Source organism: Pseudonaja textilis, chromosome 5 (assembly GCF_049901715.1).
Source record: "Pseudonaja textilis isolate UNSWEBS1 chromosome 5, rPseTex1.2, whole genome shotgun sequence".
Lineage (NCBI taxonomy): Eukaryota > Metazoa > Chordata > Lepidosauria > Squamata > Elapidae > Pseudonaja > Pseudonaja textilis.
This window is the reverse complement of record NC_141994.1, coordinates 48,547,510-48,575,138: the sequence shown is the minus strand read 5'-3', so window position 1 is coordinate 48,575,138 and position 27,629 is coordinate 48,547,510. Positions and strand designations below refer to the sequence as shown.

Genomic DNA, 27,629 nt, shown 5'->3' with positions numbered 1-27,629 from the left:
TGAGCATCTGCTTCTGAGGTGAGTTTCTGCTTCTGAGTTTCTACTCTTTTTAGAGGAAATATTCTGCCTTTTTAATATTTCCCAGGATATTTCATTTTTCTAGGAGAGGGGTGGGTGCTAACTTCCTACAGTACAAATTGTAACCAGTACTTTGAATGGTCCCAGAAACCAACCAGATATGTACTAGACTTTTAAGCAGTATGGGAGTGCTTCCTAAACTGGGCAAGGTACTTCTGCTTGAGACAAACTTATTCCTAATTCTTAATCCATCACATATTTCTTTTGCAGAAGGGTTTCAACGGACTCTTAATACACTAATGGTAACAGGATAGCATTTTTCAGAATAAATGTCTACGGAGATTGTCTGTGATGCAGGTCATAGTTGTCCCAAAGGTGCTTTTTTTTTTCAAAAGGGAATTGGACTATGTTATTCTTTGAAGACATTTCACTTCTTATCCAATAAGTTTCTTGGATGAGAAGCGAAACGTCTTCAAGAAAAACAAAGTCCAGTTGCCTTTTGAAAAAAAAGCACCTTTGGGACATTTTTCAGCATACAAGCAAGATATCTAGATCAGCAAGCTAGATTAGGATGTGTGAGCAAGCTGTCCCTCTCTGAGATAAACTTTTTAAATTTGGAAATAGGAATTTCCTAGTCTGAAATCAGAGCAGGATAAGACATATTTGGAAGGGTCATTCTACAAAGCCAAGAAGAGAACTTTTTCTGCAGCAGGCATTCCCCTCCAATTTCCACCCATTTTATCTTACTCAACTGAATATCACATTAAAATCCCTGGGTGTGGAATAGTCAATTCCAGATAATTTTTGGATTCTATGTGGGTTTGTATTAAAGAAAAAGCACTGGCAATTTGAACTGATCCTACAGTATGTCCTGACTTCTATTGATACGTTTTATATGGTGAATTGATTGTAGTTCTCAAACTGACTTCAAGACAATTCCACAGAAGAAACTTGAGAGTAATCTAATCATGAAACTTAGCAAAGCATCTCTAAAGTTTCTACATAAGGTTGAGCACAGATAACAGGCAACAGGTAGATTCATTATGCTATGTTCCATCTCCAGAAATATCCAGTAGCTTCAAAAGCCATTGCACTTAACAAGCCACATACAAATAATCACGTTGCTCTAGTCTGTTGTGTTAAACTCAGCAAAAATGAGCTTCTCTTTTTCACAGATTTCAGTCTCACTAACTTGTGGAGGAGATAAGGGAATTCCATGTATTTCACAACAATTCTTATTACTGCATATTAACATTTTCAAAAGTTTCTATGGTTTTTCTAGCCAAACATCCCCTTAAACTAGTATTTCTTAAAGTGTGGCCCTAGGACCACCCCACCCCCCCAGAGATCTCCAAGACCCTCTCGGGAGTCTGTAAAATCAAAATTATTTGCCAGCCTATGTTGAAAAATAGTACACTATTAAAATCCCATCCAATAATCGTAAGAAGCAATAATAGCAGAAAATGCATCCACTTTAGTTTTTAATACAATAAATATCAATAAATATAACTAATATGAACAAAACTCTTTTGGGGTCCTCCATAATTTTTGAAAGTGAAAAGGCATCCTAAGAGAAACAAAGTTTAAGAAACACTCCTAAACAAATGAAAAATTGCGGACAAATCTGATCGATTAATTCTAAGCAAGTTAATTTTCAGTTAACTTAAGCAAGCTTCCAGGTTTCTTTATATTCTTTCCTATTAGGCCTGCATGACTTGTTCCAATAACCCATTTGGCTATTTTTCATTCCGCTCCTTACCAATTTCAGTTCAATTTCTGTTCCGCTTTAGAATCTCAGAATATCATCTCCCCGCACCCCCCCACCCCTTAAGGTTACCCTGTCTCTTTAAATAAATTCTGCTGCTTATTGGTGCGGCTGGAGGGAGAAGCCTTTTCTGTTCCCTGATTGACTGCTCAGTCCATGCCTCTTTTGTCAAAAAGCCCTCGCCTGCCAGATCTCCCAGTGTCGGTGTGGCAAGCTTTCCTTCGGAGCCATGTGGTGGAGCCAGTTCCTACGGCCCCCGTTTGTTCTGGGGCAACGCAGCCCTTCGCGGGCGCAGTCTGCTTTGGCCCAGCTCAAGCACCTGCTGGAGGGGGAGCTGGAGGGTATCCGAGGGGCCGGGACCTGGAAGAACGAGAGGGTGATAACATCAAAGCAAGGCTCGCATATTAATGTTGAAGGCAGCCGAGGAGGTAAGCCTTGGGAAAGAGAAACGAAAGAGAAACGGAGCTTTGGGGGAAGGGGAATACAGAAACTTATTTGTCAATAGTTCCAGGAATTCATATTTCTCTTTCTTATTGAACTGACATATTTGGCAAGCAGAAAACAGATAATCATCTCATGTATGTTAATGATGCTGGTTAGCCGTACATGGAAACGAATAAAAAAAGACAGAGCAAGTATAAAAGTTAAGATTTGAGTTACTTTTAGGGTGGCTAAGTGGGAAGATGCTTGTCTCCCACTCAGAACAGTGGTGGGATTTGGGCATGGCAGGGGAAGGATACCTTAAAAAAAACACCCCATTCCTTACCCATTCCATTTACTGCAAAATCCCTATTCCCTCCCCAGCCCACTAACCTGCTTTCCAGCTCTGTTCTCCTGTGCAGGGCAACAAAGAAAGACTCAGCCAATCATCTGGGACTCAGGAGTCAGAATAAATGGGGGCGGGGCCAGTCAGAGGTGGTATTTGCTGGTTCTCCAAACTACTCAAAATTTCCACTATGGGTTCTCCAGAACTGGGCAGAACCTACTGAATACCACCTCTGACTCAGAAGTTTGAGAGTTCAATCCTGGGTTGAGAGAAAATTCAATCTGGGTAGTGGGAAGATGCTTGCCTCCCACTCAGAAAGTTGAGAGAGTTCTATCCTGGGCAGCGACTGTGAAGGAGTCAGGAAGGACTCAGTTCCACCCAGTCACCCTGATTCTATACAGGGAGTTTCTTTTAGGTTACTTTTCTCTTGCATGGGACAACTCCTACTGACTTTGCAGAAAGTGCTACGCCTTTTTCTTGGGAAAGATCCTCCATGAACTTTCTAATCTAGAAAGGTTCAAACCCAATTTTTCTTATATGTCCCTTGGGATGTCCAGTAGTCTTGAAAAATAATACTTTGTTGAATAAAATTCATTTTAAGGTCATGTAATACTGATCTGACATTTTTAAAAAACCTTAGCCTGTTGATTTGCTAAAAAAAAAATCTAACTTCTTATTGAAGCCATGTGCAAATTACACATATTTTTCAGTGCCATTTTTCAATTGTAAATAAAAATTAGCTCTAGGAATAAAGCTTTTTCTAAAATACTTGATAAAGTCAAGTATCTTCAGATGCACCTAATCAATCACACTCAAACCATGCTATCAAGTAAGAATATTTTTTCATCAAATGTATGATGAGAAATTTAATATATATTTTATATATTTTATATATATATTCACAAAACATCAAAAGCTGCTCCAAAATGTTAATGCTTCCTCCTCAGGAATTCCAGAAAAATCGTTGGTGACCAATTTTAAGGATTAGATTGTCCCATAGGCATAATTCCATCTGCTTATTTCAAACCACATTTACCATTTTAGTCCCCACTCCTTCCATTTAGAAGCAGCATTTTAACTCTTTAGTATTTTAATACTTAGTAATTTGACTTGCACTGTGTCATTTGAGAATATATTAAAAAGGATCAGTACTTGGAATGTCGCTGAACTAGGAACCAATGCACAGATTACAGACTTTTGGGTGAGAATTAACCTGGTGTGTAAATGTTCATACCACCTCCATGGCTAATGCCTTCCCCATCACACACACATGAATATTGTTGCGATAGTTGAATTGAGAAAATTGGAATAGGTGAGGAAAGTGAAGACGGGGTAGATTTTTAAGGTCTGGGATCAACTTTTTTGAACAAGACCATGTTATATTTAGAAGAGTGGGTTTGGGGTAAATATGGGGATTCATGTTTTTTAACACTGATTTCTTTTGTAAGGCTTTCTACTTTAGTTTTCATCTATTTCCCAGATTTATTCACAGCACAGGCTCTTAAAGTTTCTTTAAGCCCATTAGCGACAAAGGTGGTTCCAAGCCAACAAGAAAGGGATTCAAGTGGAACTTCTGGTTTGAAGGACTTTGGCGACAGGCAGGAATCCACGATCGTGCGCGGTTTCTGCCTGGGCTTGCCGCTGGAGCGCCCCGAACCGGCTGGTTTCGGCGCTAAGCCACCCCATAGAGGTGGTGAAGAGGGGGGAGATCACCAGCAGGGTCGAGGAGAGCCGCATCTCTCCTCCTCAGCTGGCCAAACTCCCTTTCCCGAAGGCGGTAGGAGCGGCGGTCAGAAATGGCCGCCTCAAAGAAGAACTGGAAAAGAACGTGCAGGAGGAAGATAAGAAGTGAAAGTTTTGGCTGACTGGGTTAAGCTGAAAAAACAACAATTAAGGTACCCTGGAACTTAAATTTTATAAAAGATAACATCGCTCCCAAAGAAGAGTCGGAAGCAGTGGAAGAAAGTGAAAAGAGAAAGGTTTTTTTTTTCTTCTCTCTCCTTCCTCACATTGACAACCAAGAGGTCTGAATAAGAAATTGGAAAAATCCGCTTTGGCATCAATAGGCAATTAAGCTGAAAATATAATTAAATGCCAAAGGGACAATAAAGATTTCTGGACATTAAAAACTTTTTTTTCTATAAGTAGGAAGGGAGAGGAAAAGAATAAGGGCAGGATCTGGAGGGAGGAGACTGCCTGGATTTCAAAAGAATCTAAAGTAAAATCTCAATAAGACTTCTAAAAGATACATTTTAACTGGAACTTTGCAACTAAACAGTAACCCCAGGAAGAGAAAGTGAAAAAAGAAGAAAGTGTAAAAAGAAACAGCTTGTGTGTATTTGGATTGCTTGGTGACTTTTGGATTTTTGGTTATTATATTTGAATGACTAAAAACAATTGGGTGGTGGTTTAAAATTTTTTTTACAATGGCATCACTTCTGGATGAACTGAAAATGGAACTTAAAAAATATAAAGAAGATTCACAAGAAGGGAAGGGCTCTTTTGGCTTCATTTTTCAATTCCTAGAAATGGAGATCTGCAACTATGAGAAACAACAAGCAAAACAAGAAGACTGGGACAAAGAAGAAGCCATCTTTAATGAACAAGTAACTCTATGTGTGGAAGAAAGGGGAAAGGGGGGAAAGAATGGAGAATTTAAGACTTAAAAAAACAGCCAAAGAAGGAAAAACAATTTGAAAAGTGGATATAATGTTGGAAAGCAACAGAAAAGGGAAATACAGAAGAAGGAAATGGAGGTGGAGAGACGGGGGGTAAAAAGGGGAGAGAGAAGAAGAGAGGGAAGAAGGAAAGGAAGAGAAGTTACAAAGGTTTGGAGCAAGATGTAAAGAAACAGGACCTATTTAAAGATAATGGGTGAAAATCTAACTGAAAAAGGGATTCTGTGAAGGTACATAAGATTGTATTGTTATATATGTAATAGAAATAATGTTAGAAAATTGGAAACAACATATGACTAATAAGGGGGATAAAATAGTGTAATTTAGTGAAATGTTTGTGAATAAAATAAATGAAATAAAATAAATGAGAAAATTTAATTAGGAAGGAACGGGAACATTTTAATTAGTCAATGTTTTATAAAATATAAGTGAAGGGGGGGAATTAACTATGGAAAGTTTATAATTGTTCCCATAGAAGTATGATATTTATTTGAAAAGTAATGTGCAAAATGTTAAGATTTAAATGAATATTAATATTAATGATAGAATTGAATTGGAATGGATTGTTGTTTTAATTATATTATACATTTATAATTTTTTCTTTTTTTAAGAATATAGTGTGTAGTTTTAGAATGTACCAAGCAGAATCCGAATGGAAGTTATGTATTATATTAAGTGCTACAATTTTAGGGGAAAGATATAAAGGCGTCATACTCCAATCAGTGATTACAGGAGAAATTTTGTTTAATGAGAAAAGATAGCAGACCGTTGAAACAGGACAGACAAAGAATATAAGTACAATGATTTGAATTGAGATGAAATAAATAAAATAAAATTAAGAAAGTTTAAAGAGGGGAGAAGCTATATAGAAAATGTAGAGTAGTAATAAGATATGGAATGGAATATAAAAATGAGCATGAACTTGAATTTGTGTCTGTACGAAGAGATGTAACCCGGGATTATGCTGCTTTCAAAAAAGATGTTTTATGTTTTTATGTTTTGTTTGTTGATGTTTGTTTTTAAAAACCAATAAAATTTACAAAAAAAGAAAAAGAAAGGGATTCAAGTGTGCATATTTGGGACCTCAACTCACCTACCTTTGGAGTAGATTAATAGTATAATTTAGCTTTGATCTTGCTATTCTCATGATTAATCTTTGCATTTATATTCATAGTTCTGACAATCCAAACAAAGATTCATTCTCCCATATTTGCTAGTGTAAACAAAGGGTGTTTTTAGTAACCCAGTAGACCTGGACCTGCATATACTCTATGTGCAGTTTTTAAAAAAAGTATCAAAACCTGCTTGAGGAAGATATGCACAGTAATATTATTCTTAAGGGTCTATCTTCAAATATTCAAACTTCAGACAAGAGGCAAAATGATGTTTGCTAGAAGTCCTGACAAGCAGAAGCTGAAGCTTAACCAGAATAGGATGTGGACAAAACTATCTCATGACATAAAGTAAAACCATATATATATAAAATTGAAATATAGAACATATTTCTATATATAATAGAAATGTAGAATTATTTAAGAAGCTGCATATGGCTGGATTCCTTGTGCCCAGTTCATTTCCTCTTCTTACTACATGTCATTTTTTTTTTTGCAGATATCCTGAATTTCTGTGCCAACAATTACCTTGGACTTTCTAGTCATCCAGAAGTCATCCGTGCTGGACATGATGCTCTGGAGAAGTACGGAGCTGGCCTCAGTTCTGTCCGCTTCATCTGTGGAACACAAGTAGGAAGCCATAGGAATGTGGATCTGTGTAAAAGCTATCATTTTATAATTCAATTTATAATGCCTTATAGCACTATATTTGTAGAGCAAGCATTTGAAAATTTGATTTTCCTTAGCAGTTGCTCTGAGGACAATTTTTAAGAGTTAAACATTTTCAAAAGCAAGACAAGGTTCTGTTGTATTATTTCTTAGGACTGTTCAATTTTGAGGCAAAAAATGCTTTGGAACATATGGGGTACTCCCATAGCAGTATCTGCAACTTTTTGAAGGAGCTGCATCTTTCAGGATCCAATCTGGGTTGGTCACTGGGACCAAAGGTTTGTCTTCTGACTTTTGGACTCATACTGGAACCCATCTTCAGGGAACTTCTCTCTAGTTAACTCTCTAGCTTGGAAGACAACATTTTGGGTCCCAAAGCCGGACCCAGATTGGATCCTGCAACATTATCCCTGGACATGTTTATTCACCTTCATTCATCTGCTGTATCTTGAATTGAATTGAATACTTTATTTGGCCAAGTGTGTTTAGACACACAAGGGATTTGTCTCTGATGCAGAAGCTTCTCAGTGTACTTGCAAAGCAACAACAATAATAATCAAAACAATGCCAATAGGAGGGGGTAGTAAAGAAGATAATAAGGATAAAAATACTACAGTCCTACTATATGGGTAAATACACATAGACATTTGAAAGCACTGTAAGAATTAGTGTTCAGCAGAGTGATGGCATGAGGGGAAAAACTGTCCCTGTGTCTAGTTGTTTTGGCTACAATGCCCTATAGCGCTGTCCTGGGGGTAGGAATTAAAACAGTTTATGTCCAGGATGTGTGGGGTCTGTATGTATCTTCCCAGCATTCCTTCTGACCCAAGCGATATACAGGTCGTCTATGGAAGCAGGCTGATTACAATTCTATAGTTACAATTTCAAATCTCCCAGGACCTTTCTCCCGCTATAGTACAATCCCCACAAAAGACTTTTGGTTGAAGGAATTGCAGGCAGTTGTCACATATATGCCCCATTACACACTGAGTGTTTTTTTTTTCTTTTTTACCTTTGAATCCAAAGCAGTGCACATCCTTCACATTTATATTATGGAATCTATAATTCTATATAAAAAAGTTGGGTACTGGAAGAAAGATAAAAACATGAAAAAATATCATTACTAATACATTTCTGGTGCTAGCTTTAGGAGCCTAAAGTTCATAAAAATTTGAGTTTCTCAGGATTCTATTATACACAAAGTTTGGATTTTCTGTTTTCTCATACAGTAGGTCTTTTTAAAGCTACTGTGATTTGTCTTGGTGGGATAATAGTTAATGCATTTGCACTTATTTGGAGATTTCTGAAAAGAAAACAGAGGTTACCATAATACCAGCCTTCCGTTTGGATTTGACTGTGTAGATATTGGCTTATTCTATGTGGAAAATGCTGGTGGTCCTTGACTTATGACCACAATTGAGCCCAAAATTTATGTTGCAAAATGAGACATTTGTTAAATGAGTTTTGCCCCATTTTACGACTTTCCATGCCATAGTCGTTAGTGAACCATTGCAGTCATTAAGTTAGTTATCTGATTAAGCGAATCTGGCTTCCCCATTGACTTTGCTTGTCACAAGGTTGCAAAAGGGAACGCAGCAACTGTCATAAATCTGAACCAGTTGCCAAGCATCCGAATTTTCAGCACATGGCTGCAACTGTTGTAAGTGTGAAAAACGGTCATAAGTCACTTTTTTCAGTGCCATTGTAACTTTCCATGGTCACTAAATGAACTGTTGTAAGTCAAGGACTACTATGATAAGTTACTCTTGGACATACTGAAATTGAGCATAATGTTGGAGGTATAGATCTATTAGGTAATAGCATCTTTTCTCAAGCTACTACACTCAGATGTGTGAATTGTTTATGGCAGTGGTTGCCAACCAGTGGGCCGGGGACCACTGGTGGTCCGTGAGAAAATTTTGGTGGTCCACAGAGAAATGTCCCCCCCAAAGCAATTAATCCAGGCTGCGCCGGAACACAAGGCTGCGCCGCCCAAATGACCTGTGGGAACACAAGGCTTGCATCGCTTGCATTGCACACAACACAAGGTAGTGAGGGGAGGAGGGAAAGGGCAGAGGGGGGAACTTCCCCCCCCCTCGCCCCATGCGCTTGGCCTGGCCACCAGGCTGCTTCTTTCCACTTCTTTCTCCTTCTGTTTTTGGCTGCATACAAGGAAAGCAGCAAAAGTCTTTCTTTCTCTCCCCCAAACTCCGCCAGAAATGAGTCTTTGGGACCCTGCAAGACATCCTGCTCCAACAGGCTGAGCAGGCAAAGACTCATTTCTGGCAGAGTTTGGGGGAGAGAAAGAAAGACTTCTGCACCTGCTGCTTTCCTTGCATGAAGCCAAAAGTCCCCCCCGCTCTCTCCCACTCCCCGAGAACGGAGCTGGAGACTGTATCCTGCGATCCCAAATGTTCGATTAGTAGGAAAATGGGGTGGGGGATTTTCCTGCAGACTTTTTGGGGGATTTCCCAGAGTCTTTGCTGCTTTCTGCAGAGACCCTGGGAAAACATCAGCAAGACACCGTCAGTCAAAATTCGTATTAGTGGTCCGCGGGATTTAAAATTATGAGTTTGGTGGTCCCTGAGGTCCAAAAGGTTGGCGACCCCTGGTTTATGGCATAGTGCTGCTTAGAATACTTATCTACTTTGTGCAACAAAATGAGATTGAAGTAAACCATAATTAATGTGTGCATGCACTGTGGTTTGTATTACTAAAAATATGGATGTAGATTCTTCAAGCTGCATGGGTGATAGTGATAGTTGTGGCCATTTATGTTGGGATTTTTTTTTTGTCTATTTTCCAAATTTTCAGAATATACATAAGGATCTGGAGGAGAAGATCGCTCGTTTCCATCAAAGAGAAGATGCCATTCTCTACATCAGCTGTTTTGATGCCAATGCTGGGATCTTTGAGGTTGTTAACCTTGTGTAAATAGGAGATTGATGCAAGAAGGGGTGGATTACCCACCACAATTGTAAAGCAACCATATTTCAGTAATTTCTGAATGGTTCACTCTAGTAGTGCTATTACAATAAATAACAAAAATTGTTCTGATCCTTTTTCCATGATATTATGGCACAGTGATTAGACTCATATGATTTATGATATGAGTTGATCTGGTTTAGTGTATTGTGTGAATGCAGCCAAATGTATTTTGGTTAAAACATGGTTTAGTGTGACATAAGTATCCATACAATATTCCAGTAATGTGTATATGGAAATAGATGTTGGAGTATTGAGGGGTAAAACATGTAAACCGATGTCAGAGGAAAATAAATGTTTAAGAAAAAAACATTTGACAATTTGTTATAATCTGTGTTATAATCTGTTATAATTTACATGTCTACACAATAATACAATACATAATAAACATACCAACATTCCAAACAGCAACAATAAATGCCTTAGCACTGTTAGAATTCCCATTTATGATGGGATATTTTTTTAACTGTTCTATTTGTTTTCTGGTATTTACAGGCACTTTTGACGCCCGAAGATGCAGTACTGTCAGATGAACTGAACCATGCCTCCATAATTGATGGAATCCGTCTTTGTAAAGCCAATAAGTATCGTTACAAACATATGGATATGCAAGATCTGGAAGTCAAACTGCAGGAGGCACAGGTTAGTAGCTGGGTAACTCCTACCGTGTTTCTCATATAATAAGGCCGGGTCTTATTTTTTTTGAGCCCCGAAAAAATGGCTAGGCTGTCTTTTGGGAGGTGACTTAATTTCCGCCCCCCCTTGAATCTTTGGGCAGGCGGGCAGCGACGGCTTGGATGTTGACCTCGGCATTGGTGGGGCACTTCATATTGGGGTCAACGCAGGCAGCACCATATCTGGGTGTGCAACAAAAGTACTTCCTAATGGCAAGGGCCCCCCCACCATTCCCCCCCATTTTGCATGTTTTAATATAGGCCTTAATTTGGGGGGAGGGGCTTAATTTCATTTCATGCCTATAAAACATGCTGGGGCTTCGTATTGGGGTGGCCGTATTGTTGGAGAAACAGGGTAGATTGTTCAGTACTACAGATCTCCCAAAAACCAAAGCAAAACAAAGCTCTCAGAATCTTTTAACTAGCCAGAATCCCTTGCCTATACTCTTGTCACCCACTGTTCTGCATAGAAATATCGTCTGCGGATGGTGGCTACAGATGGTGCTTTTTCCATGGATGGCGATATTGCCCCATTAAAGGAAATTTGTGGCCTTGCTCAGAAATACAATGCCTTTGTTTTTGTCGACGAATGTCATGCCACTGGATTTCTTGGGCCTAATGGCAGGTAAGAAACTGTTACTTTTTTCTGATCCATGTTAGAAAAACAGCTATATAGTGACTATATTTGTTGAGAATAGCAAATTAAAATTTGTTTCTGTGATGCTTTTTGTAAAAAAATAAAACCATATTTTTCTACATACAATGTGTAGAAATACAACCTACTTTCTGAGTTCTCACATCAAATCATCCACGATTTCTTAAATAAACCGTGATGTCCAAAGCACACTGCAATACCGTTTCATGGTGCTTTACAGCCCTCTCTAAACTGTTTCCAGAGTCAGAATATTGTCCCCAACAATCTGGGTCCTCATTTGACCGACCTCAGAAGGATGGAAGGCTTTATCAACTTTGATCCTGGTGAGATTTGAACTGCCAAACTGCAGCCAGCCAGCAGCCAGCAAAAGTAGTCAGCAGTACTGCATTCTAACACTGCACCACCGCAACTCTTATTGATATGATTTTTGGTTCACAATGGTTGGGTTCACACAACAAGCTAAGTCAAAATCAGATAAAACACAGTATGATTTAGCATAATGTAGGTAGTTCTTGGTTAACGACTTTCTTGTTTAGCAACCATTTGAATGTCTAGTGGCACTGCAAAAATAGGTTTGTGACCAATTATCAAAGTTACATGGCTTACAGCATCCCCACAGCAATGGGTTGTAATTTAAGAGCTTGACAATAAGTGTGATTTACAACAGTTACAGCATATCACAGTTACATGATCAACATGTACAACCTTTGTAGCCAGTTTCTAACAAGCTCTCAGCAGTATATAATAAAAACTTAATAATCAGAATCGGACTAGAATGGAAGTTAAGCATTAAAAAGTTCAATGGAATAGGGATATGCTTAAAGGATGATCATAACGTGTTTGCCGTTCTGCTTGTAAGATGACAACAAATACAATGCATTCTGTGCCGTATCTATATTTGTGTAGATACATTTCTGTATATAAAGGGAAGTATTAGCCTTTTAATTGTGTTTGCATTATCCCTTGTACATAAGTCAATTTTTATCAGATTGTTTCTGGGAGTTCTTTTGTGAATTAATCATGAGTGGTAGATAAGCATTCCTAAAACTACATTAATCTTCTCCAATGCAAGTGCTATTGAGAAATAATAGGTTATATGTTCACTTTGAGGTGAATAATATTCAGATCCAAAGTGGGCAAGTATTCTTCAAACCCAACATGAATACATTCTTTTCTACTCCTTTAAAGGACACCTGACAAGTAGAGATCTGATCTCTATGCTGGATCTGAAGCATGTTTGTTCATTTTAGATCTGAATATTCTGCATGCTGCTTGCCATCATATTTTGTTAGTCCCTGTTTTCAAATAGATTCTTTTGAATACATCTCCCAATCCTTTCTGATACACAAGAGCTTTTTTATTAGCAAGAAGGACATGTTTGTTTGAAGAGTTAGTTCTCTATAGATAGGACAAAAAATTTATTCTGAAGTGGCTTCTTATGGTATGTGTACAGAGATACACGGAATACAATTCTAGATCTGTTTGAGGCAAAGTCTTTTTAAGGGAGATTTAAAAAGCAAAACCATACAAAAATGTGTGTGCTATAGAATAGTCTTTCCTGATTGATGCCTTCCAGATGTATTGAACTGCATCAGCATCCAAGTTCTGTTGTTGAGTTGGACAAGACTGTAATAATGGCTTGTATTCTATTAGAATTTATAGGTTTTCCATTTCAGATTAGATAGTTTGTGCCTCTACCTTCTGAAAATGATAGTGAAGGAGCAAATGTAAGATGCCAGTTTTGGATTGTTGTTACTTTGACTTGAACTGCCTAGAGTCTTGACTATTAAGGTTCTTTTCTTCTGCAGGGGCACCGATGAGCTTTTGGGAGTGATGGATCAAGTAACTATAATCAACTCAACACTTGGAAAAGCCCTTGGGGGAGCAGCAGGTGCCAATTTCAGCTAATGATTTTAACATATTGTTTCTAAATCTTGGAAGCTTTGAGGAAAGACAGGGCAATTTATTTTCTATTTTAGCTTTCTAATGTATGTTTCTAATTTCTGGAGTCCCTTAACATTGCCCTGATGAAATTTAGCAGCAAACCACCAAATACTAACAACACAATTTTCTTCAGGTTGAGGCTAAATGAGAAATAACAAGTGTATTAAGCCATTGATAGGAATAACAGCCCTATTTTAAGTGAAAGAAAAAAATTGGAAATTCAGGCTTCACTCCATCCTATGCTGTCCTTAGCTTTCTACACCTACAGCCCCTTGCCATTCACTTATTCTTCCTGCATCTAATGCAGGTTCCTTTCAGAAGTGAAGTAAAGAACTTGGATACTCTTTTGGCTGAATACTGCATTTTTTTCACACAAGTGTATGAATTATCAGGAGGAGCACAGACCACCAGTTATGCATTGGGAAGATTCCATTTGGATCTTTGATCTTCACTGTCTGAATTATAAAAAAGCGAAAAATACAATGTGTCAGCTTCTTGGAAGACTCATTGGGGATTACTGGTTGGTGAAACGCAAACCTTGGTGACTGTAATAGAAAAAATACTTTTTTCTCTTTGTAGGTGGCTATACAACTGGTCCTAAAGCACTCGTGGATCTTCTGCGCCAACGTTCCCGCCCCTACCTCTTTTCCAACAGCTTGCCTCCTGCTGTTGTGGGCTGTGCCTCCAAAGCTCTGGACCTACTCATGGAGAGCAATGCCATTGCGCAGTCCATGGCTGCCAAGACTTCACAGTAAGGGAGAATATATTGTGCCCTTCATTCTAATTATCTAATAGGTTGCTCTACAGAGAAAGGGTGTGGGGGGTGTTCTCTAACGCAGGGGTCTTCAAACTTGACAGCTTTAAGACTTATGGAGTTCAACTCCCAGAATTCCTCCTCCAGTCATGTTAGCTCAGGAATTCTGGGAGTTGAAGTCCACAAGTCTTAAACTTGCCAAGTTTGAAGTCCCTTGCTCTACCATAAGGGTTGCTTAACTGTTAGAATAAACCTATATTTGCACTGCATGCTGAATCATAAACCATAGTTAAACCTTAAACATAGAATGCCAAGGTAAAACTAGGAAAGTTTTGTAATGTCTTAGCATGATGCAGGAATTGAGAAACACGCTCTAGTCTAGAATTTAACAAATCAACAGTCCTTACTCTGCACGGATTCCCTTCAGCAATGCATTTTTTAGCAATTGAACCTAGGTATGTTTTGTGACATGAATGGAAAAAGTGGCTTGGGTGGATAAGTTTATATTTTCATCCTTGTTTATCCAGTTCCAATAAGTATTTTTCAAATGAGAACTGAGAAATGAACTGAACTCTCTCTGCCTCAGACAAATGTACACCCACTGAATTCTGTGGAAATACTTATAATTCCATATATAGCTCTGTCTCCTAAAAGATGTATTAAGTTGACACTGATCTGATTTCCACAATTTTTCCTTATAGGAAGGATTTTTTTTCCTGTTGCCTTCTGTTTTGATTTGCTTTTTCTATAATCTCATCCCAATCCTTGTTGAATATTCAACATTTCAGGCAAAGGCAATGAAATACCTTGCACTGCTGTGCCAATTAGGTGAACTAATAAAATTTGCTCAGCTTGTACAAAAGGTAGAACTTCTATTGAAATGTGGTAACATGGTTCTCTGGTTCTAGCCAGACAGTGTAGCTCTCCTTCAGGATGTTCTGTTTCATTTTCTGATATTTCTCCACATTCTGTGGCTACTGGCAGAGTTTTTATGTAGCTACTTTGGTCTGTCATTAGAACTATTTTTTTTCTGTTCTTCCTTGGTGTCATAAAGGTATCATAATGAGTTGAACCTACACATCCAATACTGACAGCACAAGTGCTGCTTCTCTTGGTCCTCTTCCTAATGATTTGAGATCAGCAACATGGAATTTGGAGCAATTGTGCCTTCATTACAAATGAGCTTTGAATCCTCTTTGGTTAATTATGAGATGGGTAAAGCACTTCAGCCAGTCTTCTGGCTGTGAGGATGGGGGAAGAGAGAGAACAGGAGACATCTTGACTCCTTAATGAGTTGTCTATGTGCATACTTTTCCAAAGTATTTTACTTTATTTGCAATCAATGGTAGGAAGGAGAAGGAGAGGAACAAAGTGGTTGCTGGAGCCAGCTGTTGCCTAACTAAATAATCAAATATGCTTAGATCTTATTCTATTTTCAGAGGTAGAACTTGTACCCTTATACTGCACATATTCTCAGTGGTTCTCATTTTATAGAACTATTGGCACCCATCATCTGAATTCTCTTAGAAAGTTATTGTTCCTAAGGATTGAATTGTTGAGATGTTTAGCTTAAAATAGATCAAATGATGAATTTCCTCTGACCTGCAGGTTCCGAAGTAAGATGGCAGCAGCTGGATTTACAATTTCAGGCAATAATCATCCTATTTGCCCTGTGATGTTGGGTGATGCCCGGTTAGCTTCAGTGATGGCTGATGATATACTAAAAAGAGGTAAATGTTCTGGAGAAGTTGGAGGCTCATACCGTATAATCTGATGTGATTTTTTTTGGCCCTCAGAAATTGGTTTCGGCGCCAATTAAATCATAGGAAGGCGTAAAGTTATCACTCTATACCCAGTCATAGATACTATGGGCAGTAATAATCCATAACTTCCAGAGGGCATTTGTAACAACCTACTTAAAATCTTAGCGCTGTGAGAAAAAAAGATGACTTGCAACCGTCTGCATTGAAGGCCATCAGAGTTGGAACCAGTGCTTTCCTGTCCCATTCATTTTATTCTTTAATAGAACAGGTAAATGAGGATAACTTCTTGGCAATTTTTAATTACAAATAGTTGAGCTATAATCATTCGTTCCTGGCTGTTTGAAGTTATTATGGCTCTGAATCAAGGGAATTACAATCAGTCCTCAAAGTTCCAGCTATTGCTGTGCCCCCCGCAACAGTCCTGTGAATAGAAATCAGGCACTTGGCATCCAGCTCATACTTATGAACCGAGAGAAGGGCTGTCCAACCTTGGCAACTTTTAAGACTTATGGACATAAACTCCCACAATTCTCCAGCCAATATTGCCCAAATTGGACACCTCTGAATTAGAGTATCCTGCAATCATATGATCACTGTTGCTGACCTTCTCTGTGCACGTAAAGTCAATGGGAAGCCGTCAGGGAAGATCACAAGCCACTCAGATAAGTCCTTCCTTCTCCCACCCCCACCAGCTTTTCTTCATACGTGCATTATGCCCTCCTTCCCTCTTAGCTTGCTCATATTCACTGACACCCTCCTTCCCTGGGCCTTCCAGTCATGCACCCACCATATCCCTTCTTCCCTAGCCATCTTGTGCTTGAACACAGGCACCCCTCCACTTCTTACTTAGGACTCCCTCTGCTCCCCATGGAACAACCCGTGTGTCTTAGGCTTGCTACGACAACTGGGACTGCTTGGATTGCCATCGCTAAGCGATGCATGATGCATCACACTTTATGATCACATCACTTAGCAACAGCAATCCTGGTCCCAGTTGTCATAATTCAACAACTGCCTGAGTAGAAGAAACAACTGAACTAATTGCTACTTCTGAGAATTCTTCTATTTTAATAAATGAAATAGAAATTCCTTTTGAAAATTCATAGAATTATGACACTATCAAACTGAAAGATTATCTCAGAGGTTATCTACTTCAGGGAACTAGATCCAGGAAAACGAATTAAGGCCTCCTTGAGAAGGGTCCTTCTTAAAAGACTTCTCAGGTGAAGAACCTAGAACCTTCCTAGGTAGACTGTTCCATTCTTGTACAGCTCTTACTTTTGGGTAGTTTTGCTTATGTTTAAGTGAAATCCAGACACCTGCAACTTATATTCATTATTTCTGACCTCAGTATGTATGGAGTGGAGAATAATTCGTGACATCTTCCTTATGATGAGTCATGGCAAATATCAACTGAACTTTTAGCAATTTCCAACTTCTGTTTTGTCTCAAAATGATCCACAAAATGTGCCATTTGCGATTTTGAAAGAGATCCTAAAATGATCTCTTAAGACATTACATAGTACTGGAAGCCCAAGTACTTTAGAGCTGCTAGCTGATTTGGCATTTGCTTCCACCTTGGTTGATGAGTCCTAAAGAGAGAGTGAAATTAGAATTACGGATTTGTGGATGGCAAGCATCCATGTCTGACTTCGAGTACTCTGAAATGTCCTTTTGATTTAGCTACTTGCTTCTGTTCTTTTTCCTTCCCTCTTCCTAAAGCCATCTACTCTTCCAAGGGCATCTCATTTTTCTATTCATTCTCCTGCATTCTTTAGGACTTTGCTCCTTCTAATTAGATTAGGAAAGATTCTGGCCTGAAACCTGGAGTGCCAGTTGAAGCAGAGGATGCCAAAGAAGATTCAGCCGGGGTCTGCTACAGAAGCTTTCTAGGATTGGATACACCACAATGTAGCAAATCTGTACACAATGCTTTATTGCAGCACACACCTTCCCAACAACAGGCTATTGTTCTGGGTCCTAAAACCAAAGGGCTGGAATGGACCTTGGAGGTCTTCTAATCCGGCCCCTTGCCCAAGGCACAGCTCTATCACGTAGGACTTGTAAGTTACTGTTGCCATGTAAATACATCATTAATACACATCCTTTATGCTTAGTCTTTTAATATTTCATTCAAACAAAAGTCTCAAATGTTGTGAAATAAGAGCCTTTTTCCAAAAGTTTTTTGCCCTTTTCCAAAAGTTCTTGCACTTGTTAGGATAAGGTGCTGCCTCAGGAGTTGTTCCTTTTCTAGTTGCTACCAAGCTCCCAGAAATGCTCCAGGCAGAACTCCCGCCAGGATGTGCTGCCCACCATAGCTTCTGGTTCTTGCACAGGGCTGTCAAACTCACGACCTGCAGGCTGAATGCGTCACATGCTGGCCACACCCACACCTGGTTTAGCAAAAGGGGGGAAAGTCATGATATGTCACGTGACAGCACCATGACAATGTGAGTTTGACACCCCTGCTTTAGCAGTTGACTGATAGTCCTGTTGCCTACTTGTAATAGCTGTAGGGGGCGTGCATAAGCGCACCAACGTGCCTACCGTCCCTGTCCTATTGTTTCTTTTTTTTATTTTTCTTATATGTATCCATATATTCATAACTGTTATGACTCCCTTGAAATTCAAACGAACAAAACAGAAAGCAGCCGTTTCACAATTAAATCAAATGGAAAGAAGTCTTACAAGATAACGGCTGGCAGAAACCACAGCATAAATCTTTACTCTGTCTGGCAAACCAGTCCTGGCAATAAATCCTCAGCCTCAGAGCTCTTTGCTGTAACGTCCTCACTCAAATAGTCATTTTGTTCCTGGCGAAATGTACCAGCCCAAGCTGTGTCCTTTTATACTCATTAAGACAACGTGCTAATTTACTGACTCGCTCTCCTCATTCGCTCCAGCTGATTTTGCCTTCTCAACCGTCTTCTATTTTTTACATTTAACCACAAATTTTCCAAGTTCTCATCTCCACTAGAAGACTCTCTCAAAACTTCCCTGTCAGCCATTCCCGGCTGTTGATCAGATAAGGAACCAGAGGAGGTCAAAGGTCCTGACAATTCTAATACATCAGGTCTGTCGTCCTTTGTCACATCCATCTCCTCATCCTGGTTATCAGTCCAATCAGTAAGCCAGGCTGGTTCATATTGTTCTGACATAACCTCTTCACTTGAACTCATATTAATCACAGGAGCTGAATCCAAGCCCGGAGCCACAACACATAACTATGTTTTTTACTTATACCTATTATCTTGTAAGCAATTGACATAAATAAATAAAAAAATAAAATAGCTGCCAATCTCCAGACATTGCCTCTCCCATCTGCATGCCCTTAGCTTATTTCCTTTTCTCTTCTACTACACCCACTCTGTCTTAATGTTTGCTTTCATAAGCTAAGAACCTGGGTGGGAGGTGGCTGCCTCTGCCAATCAGCCTATCCTTGAAAATGTGGGATGTGACTCAATGATTACAGGCAGCTGAAAGACCAGCTTGGGTGCTTCTGAGTAGAGTGAATGTATGTATGAGGGAGATGGGAGTGGGAAGCATTTTTACCTAGCTATGGCTACCCTTCCCAAGTGCAGATAGCCATACCAACTTCACTCCCTCATATCAGCCCAGAGCAAAACCATGGCTGGACTAACAGCAGCACCATTCTTGTCACCCAACAGGCATTTATGTCATCGGCTTCAGCTATCCTGTAGTGCCCAAAGGTAAAGCCCGTATCCGGGTTCAGATCTCAGCTGTTCACAGCGAAGAAGATATTGATCGATGTGTGGAGGCCTTTATTGAAGTGGGGCGTAAACATGGAGCCTTGCCTTAAACAGCTGCAGGAAATGAACAGTGCCATTCTACAACAGGAACCAAATGCTGCCAAATAACTCCTTGGCTTTGCCAATGACAAGGATTGTGGCAACTACAGTTCCAAATTCCCCAGTTTGCCTGCTCTTTTTATAAGGGTTACTTTGCAATAGTTCCAATGATGCAATGTTAATTGAAGGTTTAAGTTCTTCTAAGAACTGCAGTCCACTACTATGCTAGAAGATTGATAATAACGATTGCCTCTCTCTTGGTCAAAGGCAACGAGAGCTTACAACACAAGGGAAAAGGTTGCAGGTTGCATAAAATACCTCGTTCTGATTTGTGCCTTATGCTCAGGCCATTGTGCATTTTACCCCTTTTTTGCAGAAATCAAGTTGGAGGAAGGAGAGGGAAAGATGGCTTTTTTCCTTCTCACCTTTGCATAAATTTGTCTTTATGGAAGCAGTTTCTTCATATTGATCACTAGAGGGCATATTTGTAACTCTGGCCTCAGGGACCCCAAAGCAGCGGAACATACATACATTGCATTATTCATTGTCGTATATTCATTTTCCTTACAATATACTAAAAATATTAACAAACAATTGCTGGTTCTCTGTATTTTTTTAATAGTCTCGTGTGTGTGTGCGTGTGTGTGTGTATAAAATAAAGAAGTGGAAAGAGGGAAGGAATAGGATGTGTTCTAAATGGGACAAAAGAGCCAGAGTACAAACATGTTTATAATGGGATAAAGCCAAATTTGATTTTGCAGCTCTACCATGTACATGAGATTACCATATCTGGCCTGTAAAGAGCTGAACAGCAGTAAACGGCAACCAAGAAATACAGTGCACTAGTCCAGTAGCTCTATATTTGTATAGCCTGCATGTGGAAGCCCTAACTGGCACAAATCACTGTTAAGATTAAGAAAGAGGTTGGGTTCCCTTCTGTGAAGTCAGACTGGCATAGCTATAAGATACAGTGTAAGCAGGGGTGGGATTCTATTTTTTTAACAACCGGTTCTGTGGGCATGGCTTTTTTTTTTTCAGCAACCCCCACACACACTCTATTTTTGGGTCTCCTGGGCCTCAGGGAAGCCTCCTGTGGGGGGGGGGGTTTGCACCCAGGAAGCTTCCCCGAGGCCTAAAAAGGCAAAAAAAAAATAGAATGGGGGCAGGCAGTACATCCCCTCCATACGCCCCTTTTTTGCCTCCTGGGCCTCAGGGAAGCCTCCTGGGTGAAGCAGTAAGACAGCGAGGGGGATCCCGGCACAGCTGATCATTGGAACAGCTGATCATTGGGAGGAAAAAAAAACCTTAATAAGTGACTGGTTGGGGGAGAATACAGTCAGTGATGTCGGGCATATGCGCGATGTGGTGCATGCGTGATAAGGACTGACTAGGCAAGGAGGGAAGGGACAGACGGAGAGGGGCAGGGCCAGCCATTGGCCCCATTTGCCAGTTCTCCGAACTGCACAGAATCGTAACAACCGGTTCTATAGAACTGGTCCGAACTGGTCGAGTCCCACCCCTGGATATAAGAATATATCTGAAAGCATTGCCATTTTTCTTTTTTAAAAAGCAGTATTGACCGCTCATTAAATTAGCATAAACCCAACCTTTTTCTGTCTGAAGCAAAAATAAAATCTCTGCCCTCTCATGTTACATATATACAGGGATGGTGACAACCAGTGAGCCAGTTATAATGGCTGGAAACATACATTCTGTGCTATCAATGAATTACATGAGGTACCTTTGGGAAATACATAGAAAAACCGGACATATGTGACTTTCCTATTTCTCACTAATCTGCAATAATGACTAATCTTACTCAAGACATTTTGCAGTGATACCTCTTGGATTTTGTTGTCCTGAGCAACAGCAAACTGAATGGGAAAGAAACAAGTATCAAAGTGTTTTTTTCTTAATTCTTTCCATTATTACAGCCTTCTGGGTTATAGTGTGCTTGCTGATGGAGGGAGGTCAAGGGTAAAGGAAATGAACACTTTAAAAATGTTACAAAGTAGGATATTCACATACATTTTGCCAATGTTCATAAGCTATACAGTAATTGCAAAATTAGAATTTGTATGTATTCCTTTGAAGCAGCCTTAACACCTGGCAATTGACTTCCTTCAGTTTTCTTGATAAGATTTCAGAAATGGTTTGTCATTGCCTACTTCCTAGGGCTGGGAGAAAGTGACTGGCCCATGGTCACGCAGCTGGTTTGTGCCTAAGGCAGGCCTAGAACTAATGGTCTCCAGGTTTCTAGTCTGATGCCTGTAACCACTATATGAGACTGATTATTGGCATATAAGTAGATTTCATGATAATAAGAATGTAATAATATGGTCTTGTTGTGCCTGTTTGAACTGTTATCTCAATTGCTGGAAAATACCTAATCTATGCTCTGTTCTTATGATCATTATGTTGTGAGAGCCTTTGACTCAACAAGCCTTTAAGCAATCAACAATTATAAAACAAGACACAGGGACATCTTTTGAAAGAGCCACTCAGCTTCAGGAATTAAAAAAACTTAGCAGAAATTCCCACCTCACTCTAGTTATGGGCACTAATATTCTGGAATGTTTATTGTGGAACCACGGTGGCTCAGTGATTAGAATGTAGTACTGCAGGCAGGGTTGGGATCCGACTGGTGTAACTACCGGTTCGGTGATTTTATGCTGCGCGCGTGTGTATATCATCGTCAGCTAGCTGCCTGGAGAGCTGAGCAGTACTGCGCATGGGTGCGCAGCGGTTGATAAAACACCTTTTCCCTGCTTTTTCAACCGCAGCTGTGTCGCGCAAAGCAGTTGTGGTTGAAAAAAGCAGGAAATAAAGGTCAGGTAACAGCCCAGGCGTGCGGGTGGGCCAAAACTGCAGCAGAGATAGAACCGGTTCTTTGTATGCTCTCTGTCTACTCTTCTTCAGAGCAACCAGTTCTACAGAGGTGGACAAAACCGGTAGAATCCCACTCCTGACTGCAGGCTAATTCTGCTGACTGCCGACTGCCAGCAGTTCAGGTCTCATCAGCCCAAAGTTCTCGGCCTTCCATTCTTCTGAGGTTGATAAAATGAGGATCCAGATGGTTGGGGGAAATATGTTGACTCTGTAACTGCTTAGAGAGGGCTGTAAAACCTTATGAAGCAGTATATGTCTAAATACTATTGCTATTGCCATATTCTCAAGTACTGAGATATTTTTTAGGCAAGGTAGGAAGGTTTGAAATATAACTCTCAAAGAATTTGGAATGCATCTGTCTTATGAACCCAGAACTGTCTTGCAATGTTGAGTTTCTATTGCACTGATTCTATTGCAATGATTTAGGAGGAAGTGCATTTTGGCAGATCTGTTGCCTTATGAAGTCAACATTGGTTCCTGTTAAGGTCCTTATTGTCTAATTTTTCATTAAGTCAAGCTGAATAAGGAATTCCTCTGGCCAGGACTTTTCCTCAAAGCAGGATTAATGTGTTTTCTTCTAGAACGGAGATGGCACAAATGTATTCTGGCATACCTCATGCTGCCTTCACTGCTGAATCATATTCTGCCTTCGTAGTGAGGCCCCTGATATCATCTATTGGCAGGAAAAACAGCCATCAGTCATTCTTTCAAGCAATGTTACTGTTCTGGTTTATGAGGCAAAAGCCGAGGAATTCCCCAGCCTGCATGGATCAAACACTGCATAACATCTGCTTGAGCTTGATGATCTACATTGTCCTTGTTTTCAGTCCTAAAATACAAATACATTGAGTAATACAGACACAGAATAAAATAATATCAGAATATTTCAGCATCCCAGGACACTGTATTGCAGACCTCAAAGTGACCATTTTAGAAGAACAAAACTTACTCTAAGCAACACTGAGCAAGAGATCGCTAAACTCATATACATCCAAACATCTCATCACAAAGGATTTTTAACACTTTGCAATTAATTGATAACATACTGGCAATCTATCTCACATGTAACAAGCCATTCAATCACATAGGTAAATTAAATTGCATCAAAATATCACCCAGCTTTATACAATTGGCCAGATTGGTTCCAGAGAAGCCAGAGAATGTTCTTTTGAGATGCTAGAAGGTTGGATAATTTAGCAACTTGCATGTCATTTCAGACATAAGCCATCAATTATGTAATTTTCTTGCTGTCAAATTATTATTGTGACATCATCCTACCCAAGTCTAATTAGAAGCCCCAGGAATCATGTATATAGTATTACACTTGTACTGCACTTTGTTGATTTTATACAACAACTTATCCCAATTCCCAGATGCATCATTTATGTTCCCAGACATGGGGTATATTTGAAACAAATACATAGAAGGGAAACCAGGCCAAAGGAAGTTTTAGCAAAGCAGGAATCTTCCATTTACTTAAAAAATTGCTAGGAATTCATATAGATAAAAGTAAACTGAATAGCAGTTCTTGAATTTCAAAGACCTAGATCAAAACTGCAGAACTTAACTTAAAAAAATTTTTTTTAAATAGAATCCACAATGGAAAATGTACCCTATATATAAGGCTTACTAAATTACGCATAACCAAGACTATAAATATCTAGTAACATAGAGATAATAATATGCCGAGATTTGTTAACCCAAATTCTAATTAAGACCTTTTGTTTCTTTATCCCCCTTTATTTTTTAATGTTAATCTCATGCATCATCTCCAATTAAAAGAAAGAAATACTATTACTAAATTTCCAGAGTTCCAAAACTCTTGATTAAAACATATATAGTTTCTGCTATTATTTCATCATAGCACATTTGAGAAAGATGCTGGTGTTTCTGTTTTGTATTTGGCTAGCATTCTTTGGGTATGACAGAGAACTGTAATACCTGGTCTTGTTTTGGTTTTTACATAGCTGTGAAGATTCCTCCAAGCACAGTTTTTCAGATGTTCATGAAAGACATCTCTCATTTTCATTACAATTATTGCTCTCAAGTTTATGTCATCTTGAGCTTTAATCTAATTGGGAAATGACAACAAAATCCTCACGAAGTCCAATGCTGCAGTATAAACTTCACTTCATCCGTATCACGAGCAGGCACACCTACATGCAGTTACAACAGGATAAGGAATTTATCTCCAAACACATTCCTTACGAGACTTTCTACGATTCAGAGGCTGGGTTCCATTTATCCAACAGTGCCATGCTAGGAGTTTGATGTGGGTAATTTGGGCTGGCTGGCAAGACATGCCTGGAGGCCAAGAGCACCCAGCTTGCATCAGGTCACAGTATGTATGGCGTATCCAGCGTGGCCAGAAGACGGATCCCATGTCTACCTAGGAAGAGGTTAAAGAACAGGTTGCACTATCCACTGGCCATCAACATAGATGATGAATGAAGGACTGGCTCAAATTACGAGCGATTCCATCCTCAAAAGGCAGCAATGGCTGCAACTTGGGAAGCTGAGGTTTGCTTGTCTCCTCCAGGAGCTTCTTCTTAAATTGGGCTGTATGTTTAGCCAGCTCTAGGTTCTGTGTGCTCAGTTCTTCAGTGCTTGGGTTCCAACTTTGGGGGTCTTCAGGAGACATCTAGAAAGGGTCATAGGAAGATCCCAGAAACTTCATCAGCTTGGAAGTACGCAAGTGCTTTGGCTTGGGCACAGAATAGTGGTAGTCCTCAGAAGAGAGGGAGAGGCTGTAAGGCCTTGCTTGAGTCTGCAGCTTAACTCCAGGTAAGATGCGTGTCAGGATTGGGCTACTCCAGTACCCTGATGTTATTCGGTGGTCAGAGAACCCCACTTAAGGAAAAGCCGCCATTTTGAGAGACGAAAATTGCTCCAATGTAGTGGGATTCCTGGCTCCATTGCTCCAGAAGCAGCATACAGGCCAACCATACTTTAACATCCATGTTTCTTCAGGACTTGAATGTGTCTCAATTGCTGCAAGCTAACTCTATGAGCCTTTCTTTCTCTCCACCTCTTTTATTATCAGCCTTTGACCCAGAGTTTAGCAGCTGCCCTCTATCCTACTTGCAGGCTTGGATAACAAATAACACTGTGGTTCCCATTGACATAAACAGAGAGCCCTCATTTAAGCCATTTGGACCTTTTTTTTTTTTTACTAACCTAGAGTTTTAATGATATACTATCATCAGCATTAATAGTTCAAGAACTTTAAGTTGAGCAATTCCTTAAAAATGTTAGGGCTTGGATTCACCAGCCACTGTCAAATTGAAACTTAGTTCTGGGTTTTTAGTCTAGATCAGCATTCCCCAACCTAATGCCCTCCAGATGGGTCAGATCACAAATCCATCATTCCTGACTATTTCAGATTTTCACTAAATCCGTCCACCCCATAGTAGACCATTAACTTGACATATATGCAAATTATTGTAACAGTAAAGCGGTTTCTGGATTATTGCATACCAAGCTTTTGTTCAATTGCTTGCATTGCATTTGGATAATATGCATGTTCTGCAAGAACAGTTGTGGTTCTGGAATCGAGTTCTTTTGGAACCTGAACATAGACCATGCAACCATTCAAAAATTTGATTCCGTCTCCAACAATGAGATATCAAAAAGTGGGAATGATTCTTTTTATCTCTATGCAATTCCCTAGAAGTCCCCCAATAAGACAAATGTTCAATTGCCAGGCATAATAGATCCCTCATTTTCCTCATTTTCTCTGGAAAATTGAAAATTCTTCAGTTAAAATCCCATCTGAAATTTCACTCTAGCTTTCTTTGTAAAGGCAACAATGATTAGCCACGTTTATAGATCTTTTTGTGACCCAGGACTCATTCTGACATTAGAATGAAGCTATAGAACATGTTCCAAGTAGAACATATTCTGTTGCATAGATGGTAAGTCAGTACAGAGAAAACTCATACATGCTTGGTCAGTAAATAGATCAGTCATGAGAAAAATAATTACATCAGAACAATAATTACCTGGTGCAAAAGCAAGAGTTTATTCAAACATACCTCTAGCATTAATCTTGAAAATGGAGAGTTCTTAAGCTAGAAACTTCACTATTATGCCCAGATATCAACTGTAAACAACCAGTTTTATTAACTTCAGTTATTTCCTCATAAGGAAATGCTACATCTTAAAACTCCTATACTTACAGGGAATCCTGTTTTACAGCTGGAGTATCTTTATGCATCTGAATTTCCACCCACCAGCATTTTGGGAATCTGAATAGTGTTATTCATATTCTCCAAGGCAACTCTGCAGTTATACAGACACAAACACAAAACAGATACTTCTAAGGAACTCAAAACTCCCCTCACTCCAAATTTAATATTAAAAAAAAACAGGTGTTGTTTTCAAGACACATGTGATTGAGAAAACCAAGCTAAATCATTCTGCTAATCAGCTGCTTTCCTATTCACTGGAAGATGCTATCCTGTTTTGACCATTTAAATATTCAGTGTCCGCTCCATTCAGCTTTTCTGATGGAGTGCATGATAACCTATACCTCAGCATCACACTATCAAAGTATATCCTAATGGTACGGTAGGTTCCCAGTATGATACCTTGTGATGCCAGATGCTCATGGACACTTTATTTGTTTTTTAATTGTTATTTACATTTAATACACGACTAATAAAAAACAAAAAAAACATTAAAATGTAAAATGTTATGTTTTAATACAATTCAGTTTTAAAACAAATTAAATATTGATCATGTAAATTATTGTCTTTCCTTTCCACAGGTAGTTCAAAAATTGGGAGGGCACAGATGCCAGAATTTTTTTTCTAAAACCAAAATAATAATTTGAACAATCCAGGCACAAGAGATATAAAGCTTTTCTGAGTACAAACATCTTAACTGTCTTCCTAAAACCTGGTTCATGTTCATATTACTAAGTGAGAATCTGCAGAGTCTCTTGGTCCTGATGCAGGGACAATCCATTAAATGTTCCAGAAGATGGCCTGGATACCACTGCCTTTATTTTTATCATCCATCTTTAGCTGAGTCAATCAAGGTGTGGCTGTTCTGGAAGGATTTTTTTCCCCTCTTATTCCATCTCCAGGTGCTGCGTATTGGTCAGGTAGAATGCATTGTTGCTCATGGAGAAGGTAGACTGAAATT

At 39.4% G+C, this 27,629-nt stretch overlaps 1 protein-coding gene and 1 pseudogene across 2 annotated transcripts; one reads left to right on the top strand and one right to left on the bottom strand.

Annotated features, from left to right (window-relative positions):
* The first annotated feature begins 1,937 nt into the window (after positions 1–1,937).
* On the top strand, positions 1,938–23,365 carry GCAT (glycine C-acetyltransferase). 2 transcript variants are annotated; one of them, XM_026696013.2, is made up of 9 exons: positions 1,938–2,211; positions 6,839–6,969; positions 9,823–9,924; positions 10,489–10,635; positions 11,138–11,292; positions 13,131–13,213; positions 13,846–14,017; positions 15,629–15,750; positions 19,452–20,186. In XM_026696013.2, the coding sequence occupies exons 1-9, from the start codon at positions 2,013–2,015 to the stop codon at positions 19,601–19,603; spliced, it is 1,263 nt and encodes a 420-aa protein (XP_026551798.2). In that variant the 5' UTR covers positions 1,938–2,012; the 3' UTR covers positions 19,604–20,186. The 2 variants fall into 2 exon arrangements, with proteins under 2 accessions (XP_026551798.2, XP_087790940.1); XM_087934814.1 differs by lacking the exon at positions 19,452–20,186 and adding an exon at positions 23,063–23,365 and having other exon boundaries at positions 1,940–2,211.
* A 1,256-nt stretch (positions 23,366–24,621) lies between these two features.
* Positions 24,622–26,064, bottom strand: LOC113438142 (noggin-1-like; annotated as a pseudogene).
* Between the last annotated feature and the right edge of the window lie 1,565 nt (positions 26,065–27,629).

Coding starts and splice junctions, on each gene's coding strand:
- GCAT (XM_026696013.2), top strand. CDS start 2,013: ATGTGGTGGAGCCAGTTCCTACGGCCCCCGTTTGTTCTGGGGCAACGC. Junction 10,636..11,137: donor TCAAACTGCAGGAGGCACAG/GTTAGTAGCTGG, acceptor TGTTCTGCATAG/AAATATCGTCTGCGGATGGT. Junction 11,293..13,130: donor TTTCTTGGGCCTAATGGCAG/GTAAGAAACTGT, acceptor TTTCTTCTGCAG/GGGCACCGATGAGCTTTTGG.